Below are 9,214 nucleotides of genomic sequence, written 5' to 3' on the forward strand. Positions count from 1 at the left end.
TACCGATATTCCGGACTCCTCGTTCCTCTGCCTGAACCACACCCTGACACTTGGATGCCCTTGAGGTAAGCTAAAACATATCAAAAATTAATTTTAAAGTAAACTATCCCAAAGCTGGTGGAAACACCATAATGACTGCTACTTTTGGTATTGACACCTTTGTTCAGGGAGGGACTTGTTATATTATTTCTGTGTATATAATGTGTTCAGTTCATGTCTCAGTTGCTGAATTATATTGATGTAAAAAAAGCAGTTGAAAGTGAAAGAACATTTTTTGTTGTTGCTGTGTGTGAATGACATCGCTAACATCTTAGAATAGCATAGGAGACACAGTATGTTTAGTATTTTAAAACGGCCTTGAATTCAGCTCAGCCAATCATAATCAAAGACCTCAATTTGAATTTCTATTCTTTAAACAATTTAAAAGTGATGGAAGTCCTATGAAACAATTTGACTAGGGCACTATAGTAAGGTTTAAAATTGGTTTCAAAAGTGACATTTCCTAAAGAGTGTGTTGCCCTGTTTATACCAGTGAGAAGTTTTTGGTTGGTGTGGGTTGGTATTTTAAGGTCTGAGGCTGTTTATATGGCAAGCAAGTATGGCAAAAATTGACACGTGGTACCTCATAACCCAATGTGCAACTACAACAGTATTTGACATATAGGTCTACTGTCTGTTTAAGAATTGAATATTTTGTCAAGATTACCCGTCTTTATCTTTAGCTATCACCAATAATAGCTATGCTCATCGTCTCCCGGTTCCCTTTTCTTCTGCTTGAAAGAAATCTGCCAGATTTCTCTTCTCTATTCTCCTTTAAACATTTTCATTTGTAGCTATCAACAAGTACAACCTGACACAATAGCGAAATCTCAGCACATAAGGTAGAAAACCAAAACCAGACAACAAAAGTACAAATTAATATACGTGAGCAGCGATATGTGCAAGTGAGAAAGGCAAGAAATGCAGAACAGGACGTGGTGTAAAGGTGTGAAAAAAAACATCCCGTTGCATGTGCATCTGAGACATAAGGATGAAACAAGATGGAACATCTACTTTGCAACAAGTTTGCTTTGCAACAATTACTACTAATTACAAATCAGCTTCATACTGATGGAAAACAAACACAAAATATATCTGTAATATGAACACAAATAACTGGTAATAAAGTAACAAAGTTGGCTTGATTTGATTGTTTTCTGACTGAAAGGTTGAAAAATTTGCAAAAACACAAGACTGAAATATTATCAAATAGCATACAGAACAACAGTTACAATTTCTCTGTAGTCAAGTTTTTGTAGTTGTTTTTGTGCTAGACAAGATCATCTTTAAGAATGATGAACAATAACTAATGAACATGTCAAATCTATGTTTGCCAACTTGTAACATGCATCCTATTTCTGCATTTCCCTGAGCAAAACATTTCATTGAGAAAACAAAATGAACATTTAAAATAGAATTGTGAATGGGTGACAACTGATCGTTATCATATTTCCTCTTTTAAACCCTGGTGTTCCCTGCCACTGTCTCCTCCTCCTCTCTCTCTTCAGCGCATGCATGCCGTGACCTTTAGGTCTAATAATGAGTAACTGAGAGTCAAAGTGTCAATCATTTTAGCGCCTCTCAACTACTGTGAGATCCTTCACTGACACAGGTACGTTTTCATCCTTCCAAATAACCATAGATCGATAATGCTCACATTGATGCTGAAATGAATGTTTATTGTTGTATTCATTTTATATTTAAAGATTATCAGTGATCATCTCATTTTATTTCACTATTATTGGATTTATTTCTTGCCATAATATTGAGTACAATTTGCTTCCCTTGTCTTGATATGCAATCCGTCGATGGAGCTTCACTTCCAATTATGAATGATTTTAAGACTTAGATTTCTAAAAGTTAAATGTATATGTCCAGCTCAAACAGACTGATGCTTGTGACTGCAGGATGATAAAAGGGAAATACCAGGGGGGTGATGAATATCACCTCTGAAGATTTCAGGTTTCGATTACTGACATTCAGAACATTATTGTAAATAACATGGTTTCGCATAAGATCAGAAGACTATACTATATTACACTCTTAAAAATAAAGGTTATTTTTGCAAACATTTTGGGGTCCCCAAAAACCGTTAAACAGTTCTTAAGAGCTTTTTTTTGAAGAACATTTTAATAATCTAAAGAAACTTTTTCCACTAAGAACTTTTTGGGGAAGGAAATTAAGGTTCCATGGATGTTAAAGGTGGATAAAGAACCTTTATTTTTAAGAGTGTATATCCAAAATACCCACAGTCTCGTTTTCAAAGAAATGGTGTTTTACCAGGAATGCACACTCATGGAGGTGTTAGACAGTTCAGAAACACTCCTGAAGGTCATAGCGGATTCAGCTTAGTCTCATCAATGATGAAAATCTGAATTGCATTTTGACTGATAGACATCAGTGATGAATGCTTTGTGGCCACAGTGTGGTTTTTCATTTTCTCTTATCTGTTCAATCGAGCTATTCACAGAATATGAAAACAGTTGATTTGAAAAACAACAGTGTGTTCCAGCCGCTGTAAATTCGCTTATAAAACCCTGGATTTGGCAGTGCAGGAATAGAAATGAATAGGCTAGCCTATATGAAAAGACTAAATTATTCCTATTAATATACAACATTCGGTCACATTTTATTTCAAACCTGTATAAAAATTCCTTCAGAATATTACAGGAAAATATATTTTTATGAATGTTTAAATTGTTTTGTCCATACAATATGGGCAATGGGTCCAACAATCATTTGACCATACTTTCATTTTATGGACAACACAAATGAACAAAAACACATATCTTCTTTAGGGTCCCAAAGAAGCAAAAAAAAAAAAAAAAGTCATAAAGATTTGGAGCGACACGAGGATGAGTAAACGATGACCGAATTATTATTTTGAGCGAAGGATTCCTTTAATTTGAGCTTGAAGTCTTGATGCCTGCCATTATGTCTCATCATTGCCCCCTTCTGGCCAAAGTACGTTACTTCAGAAAAGCTTGTCTCTTCAGACGTCAACTATACATTGGAATAAAGGCTAAATTGAAATTTTACCCTTCACAAAATGCTGCCAAACACACAAAACAGCACATTCACTAGTTTCACGTCACACACTAGGCCTAAAAACAATTAATTTATTACAATTTATTATTTAAATTAAATAATAAATAGGTAGCCAGTAGCCTATTGTATTGAAAATAAATGATAGAAATGTATGTTTTGTTGCAGAAGATGAATTCTGACAAAAGTTTCACCGGAAGCGCCCAAGAACTTAATTTCTCAAATGAGTACGACAACTACACATATGACGAGGACTGCTGTGGAGGACTTGTGTGTGATCAGGCTGCAAGCATGCACTTTGATTCAATTTTTATCCCAGTCCTTTACTCTCTGGCGCTGGTAGTGGGGCTGCTGGGAAACGGATTGGTTCTGGTGGTAATGTGGAAGAAAAGGCAGAGCTTGAATGTTACAGACATCTTCATCTTTCACCTGAGTTTAGCAGACACTCTGCTGCTGATGACGCTGCCCTTCATGGCTGTAGAGGCAGCGAAGGGCTGGATCTTCGGCACAGCTCTCTGCAAACTGAACGGAGCGATGTTCAAGGTGGGCAAAGTCTTTGTTGTTTATTTTATTGTTTATTAGTCTTTATTTCATAAATTTTATTTATGAAATGATTTGGTACACAGCTTCTCCGTTTTATTGTTTTACACATAGCCTACAATCAGTGATGGAATGGAACTCTATGAATGACAATTCTAAAACAGACATTTCACTCTGGTAACCGAGAAATTATAACATCTAAATTAACTCCTATTTATCAAGTCCAAAATATTATTTGATAATGCCGAATCAACATAATGCATTAAAGGGCCCCTATTATGGATTTTTGAAAATTGCCTTTCATAGGCCTAGTATGTAACATAGAGCTCTATGTGAATGAAAAACATCCTGCAAAGTTTTAAATTTAAAAGTGCACCGTATATTAAAGGACAAGTTTGGTAGTTTACACTTATTAAAGCCCTGTTTTAAGATCGTTTCTGATGAACGGTTAAGATTGAAATTTGGACCCATGCTGCTGGCGCAAGAATTTTCTGTTTCATCTAAAGGATTATTAGGAACACCCAGATGGGCCGGTCGGAGTATTTCACAATCTGCTCAGTACTGGGATTTTCACGCACAACAATTTCTAGGGTTTACAAAGAATGGCGTGAAAAGGGAAAAAACATCCAGTATGCGGCAGTCCTGTGGGCGAAAAATGACTTGTTGATGCTTGAGGTCAGAGGAGAATGGGCCGACTGATTCAAGCTGATAGAAGAGCAACTTTGACTGAAATAGCCACTCGTTACAACCGAGGTATGCAGCAAAGCATTTGTGAAGCCACAACATGCTCAACCTTGAGGTGGATGGGCTACAACAGCAGAAGACCCCACCGGGTACCACTCATCTCCACTACAAATTGGAAAAAGAGGCTACATTTTGCAAGAGCTCACCAAAATTGGACAGTTGAAGACAGGAAAAATTTTGCCTGGTCTCGATTTCTGAGACATTCAGAGGGTATAATTTGGCGTAAACAGAATGAGAACATGGATCCATCATGCCTTGTTACCACTGTGCAGGCTGGTGGTGGTGGTGGTGGTGGTTTAAGGGTGTGGGGGATGTTTTCTTGGCACACTTTAGGCCCCTTAATGCCAATTGGGCATTGTTTAAACCTACCTGAGCATTGCTTCTGACCATGTCCAACCTTTTATGCCCACCATGTACCCATCCTCTGATGGCTACTTCCAGCAGGATAATGCGCCATATCACAAAGCTTGAATCATTTCAAATTGGTTTCTTGAATATGGCAATTAGTTCAAAATGGCCCCCACAGTCACAAGAGCTCAACCCAATAGAGCATCTTTGGGATGTGGTGGAACGGGAGCTTCGTGCACTGGATGTGCATCCCACAAATCTCCATCAACTGCAAGATGCTATCCTTTCAATATGGGCCAACATTTCTAAAGAAATATTTCAGCACCTTGTTGAATCAATGCCACTAGAATTAAGGCAGTTGTGAAGGTGAAAGGGGGTCAAATACAGTATTAGTGTGGTGTTCATAATAATCCCTTAGGTGTGTATTATGAGGAAATTAAACAGTTTTTTTTTTTTTACCTTTCTACTTTCTACCTTTGATGCATGTAAACCTGTTTTAGGAGACTCCACAACAACATTAGGAAACTTTAAAATAGCATAATTGGGGCCCTTTAATTTATACTAATAACATTCACTTTTTATGGGTTAAAACAAGTAAAACACTGTAATATGTGTATTTTTAATTTAACAATTGCATTCACTTCCATGCTTTTTTAAATATTATATATTACTTTAAGAATCAACTTCAGGTTTGCAGCCTTTCATTGTCACGTTTCTCCATTAGATCAATTTCTACTGTGGGATTTTCATGCTATGCTGCATCAGTCTTGACCGCTTCCTGTCCATCGTCTTTGCGGTGCAGATGTATTCTCGTAAAAAGCCAATGGTGACTCACTGTTGCTGCCTGATGGTCTGGGTCTTCTGCTTTCTGCTCTCCATTCCTGACTGGGCATTCCTTACAGACTACGCGGACAGCAGACGTCAGAATAAAACAGAATGTGTTACGTTTTACCCCTCTGAGAATTGGCGTCTGTACTCTCGTCTGCTGTACCATATTTTGGGTTTTGCTCTTCCAGCAATAATGATGTTGTTCTGTTACTCTTGCATCCTCCTGCGGCTGCAACATGGCTCTCAGGGCATGCAGAAGAAGAGGGCCATCCGTGTCATCATAACCCTCGTACTGGCTTTCTTCATCAGCTGGACACCCCTCAACATCACTCTCATCATTGACACCATAAATACCAACCAAACCTTCAGTTACCAATGTGACAGCACCACAGCATTGGATGTTGCTCTTACAGCAACTCACACTTTGGGCTACTTACACTGCTGTGTCAACCCAGTGCTTTATGCTTTTGTGGGGGTGAAATTTCGCCAGCACTTGCTGGACATACTGAAACCGCTGGGCTTCACGCTGAAAGGCCCAGCAGGCCTGGTGTCGCGGAAAAGCTCTGTATGGTCAGAGTCAGTGGACACATCACACACGTCTGCTTTCTGAAAGATCAAACTATACAGTCAGAAACCATCTCCTCTTTTTTTTTGCAACCTGTAACATCTGTATCAGTATTATTTCTGAAGAGTTTGGCTTTAAGCACACAAGTGTTTCTGTTTACACCAAGAATGGTATCTATTAATAGTTCTAATTCTGAGAATAGTAAAGTCCACACCACAACAATAAAGACACAGAGAAAATATCATCGGAATCACTTACTTTACTACTTTCCCAGCTGATGAATGATAAAACCATTAACAATCAGAATCCACCCAACTTTAAAGATGTACATTCTCTTAACCCATTTTATTGTTAACTATTGTTATCCCATTCATCTCCCCTAAAAGGGTCACCATTAAAACATTGAGAGTGGTCCACTCAAATCCGTCAATCTCTTTCCATCTCAACGTTTAGCTTGAGTTTGTGGTGTGGCTAGCTATTGAAAAAGGAAAAGACATTTTCAGAACAGCTTCAGAAGTGCAAGCCTTTTATTTAGACCTAATTAACAGGTAATGAAAGTGACAAAGCGAACTGGGCATTGCGCGCTACAATGGAATTTTCAGTATCATACAGCATCATCATGCACTCTTTCAGAAAGACAAATGTACCAATTTAAAATGTTGACTTCAATGTGTCAAGTGTAAACAGCCTCCAACAGTTTACATGTCAAAAATGAGGCCTGGGAATCCTGAAATCTCAAAAAACTGTTAGCAGAACTTGCAATTATATAGCATTTTAAATCAGCCTCAAAATCTGACATGAACTGTCTAATTGTTGATTCTTATGCTCAAATAGTGTTAAAAAGATTATTTTCAGACTAGACCAGACAATTTTTTTTTTAGATAAGATTTTAGATAAGAAAGTAGTAGGACAGACAAGAGGAGGGAATTGGACCAGGAGAAGGCCCGGAGTAGTTGTGACTGAAAGGAGAACTCCAGCGCAAAATGAACCTTTGGTCTAATAACACATTGGTACTTGGCCGACCGTTCTCTGAGATTTGTTTTCATGATAATCAAATGTAAAGAGTTTTATCTCTAAAAACTAATGGGGGCATTTAATAAGTAAAAAGAAAGTTTATACCACTAACAAGCCTCAAAATAGACCCACACTAACACAGTAACATAATGAGGGTCCATACATGCAAAACGAAGTATTGAGAACTTTGTAAGTGTACAGACCGTTTAATAAGAAGATACTTTATAAAGACAGTTCACTTCGTGTCTACAAGCAGGAGCCATCTTTGAAAAACAGTCTCGACTAGTCGAACCACGAACGTAATGCTGAGTGAGCTGAACTGTATGAAGTTCAGCGAACTTCTAAACTGTACGAACCGCGTTCGTGGTTCGACTTGTTGAGACTGTTTTCCAAGATGGATCCTGTCTGTATACACGAAGTGAACTGTCTTTATAAAATATCTTCTTAATAAACGGTCTGTACACTTACAAAGTTCTCAATGCTTTGGTTTGCATGTAGGGACCCTCATTATGTTACTGTGTTAGTGTGGGTCTATCTTGAGGCGTGTTTGTGGTATAAACTAGTGATTTCTTTTTACTTATTAAATGCCCCCATTACTAGCGTTATACGCTAAACAGTTTTTAGAGATAAAACTCTTTACATTCGATTATCATGAAAACTAATCTCAGAGAACGCTTGACTAGGTACCAATGTTTTATTAGACCAAAAGTTCATTTTGTGCCAGAGTTCTTTCAGGCACAACTCGTGAAAATATATTTTTGTAATTCTCATTCTGCTTGGTGCCACTAGTGTCATAACTACATACTTCACCTTTAAAGCAACACCAACCTTTTCTTTGCAGTCGCCCTACAGGTTGGAAGAGGAATTGTCCATTACCGCTGTCATAAATAATTTAGCCTACCGCAGCCTATATATATATATACTGTCGCTCTCATGCTCGTTGTCTATCCAGCACTGGCTTTGGAATGAACGATGTCCACAGACAAGGTGGAGTTGCATATTGTTGATTTGTATGTTGATTTTTTTAAAAAGTATGATGCATTGCGAACAGCATCGGAAATGAAAAAAACAAACAAAATAATGATGAATGTAACTCTTGACGTAAAGCAAGTCAAATTTGTAGTTTTCTTATGTCTCATTAGAACTACAGAAACTCGACCCGATCTGGCAATCTTACAAAGCATGGTTTTTGCAGATATAGGACAGCAAAGAGGAGCTATACTGTAAGTGCCTTTCATTCTGTTACCACTGAAACGATTTTGGAAACATTATTTTACGGTAAAAAAATCGTACTTAGTGTTGCTTTAAAGCAAGAGATGACAAAACTATAAAAAATGTTATCATTCATTGGTGTGGACGCTACTATTTATCTTTGAACTTGTCTTTAGATATCGTTCTTAGTGTGAATGGGTCTTTAGTCTCATGATTGATTAGCTTGCATGAATATATAGAAGTCTTTATTTCTCTTCTCACATATGGCAGCTATTGTAGGTTATGTTTTACAAATAATTGAATAATAAAAATAAACGTAATTGAATAATAAAACATCTTGAAGGCTTAATATGAAACAGAACTGCAAATGTGTATTTTTTCTGTAGCCTACTGTCTTCTTATATTTGGATATTAAAGGTTAACTTTTGTTGAACCTTTGTTTTTTCAGTTGTGTTAGAATAAAACTTACAGCCAATGTGAGGTGTCTGTCTCATTAAATATACTGTACAACTGCAATACAATAAAATAGAAGGAAATTGCATATATATATACAGTAGCCTATACACATCAAAATGAACAAATCTTTTTCCGAGTCAATGCGCTTTATGCACAGCTGCACTACTTCCTGAACTTCAGCCAGCTCCTTGTTTCCTGTCTGCCATTATTGGGCAAAACTGATTAATTCAGGTGTGTCTGATTATTGTTGCCATGACTACTGAGGTCAAGCACACCAGAATTAATCAATGTGTCCAATAATGGCAGACAGGAACCAAGGAGCTGGCTGAAATTCAGGAAGTAGTGAAGCTGTGCATAAAGCCAATTCGTTCATTTCGTCCGTTGAATAAACCAAATGACACGAAAAAAAATTAGTTCATAAAG

The 9,214-nt window shown here is 37.4% G+C and overlaps 1 protein-coding gene across 1 annotated transcript; it reads left to right on the plus strand.

Annotated features, from left to right (window-relative positions):
• The first annotated feature begins 1,553 nt into the window (after positions 1 to 1,553).
• Positions 1,554 to 6,807, plus strand: cxcr3.1 (C-X-C motif chemokine receptor 3, tandem duplicate 1). Its single transcript, XM_039680194.2, has 3 exons — positions 1,554 to 1,651; positions 3,253 to 3,627; positions 5,441 to 6,807. The coding sequence occupies exons 2-3, from the start codon at positions 3,256 to 3,258 to the stop codon at positions 6,152 to 6,154; spliced, it is 1,086 nt and encodes a 361-aa protein (XP_039536128.2). The 5' UTR covers positions 1,554 to 1,651; positions 3,253 to 3,255; the 3' UTR covers positions 6,155 to 6,807.
• Positions 6,808 to 9,214: the final 2,407 nt, after the last annotated feature.

This window comes from Pimephales promelas, chromosome 12, assembly GCF_988280905.1.
Source record: "Pimephales promelas chromosome 12, fPimPro1.hap1.1, whole genome shotgun sequence".
NCBI classification, from domain to species: domain Eukaryota; kingdom Metazoa; phylum Chordata; class Actinopteri; order Cypriniformes; family Leuciscidae; genus Pimephales; species Pimephales promelas.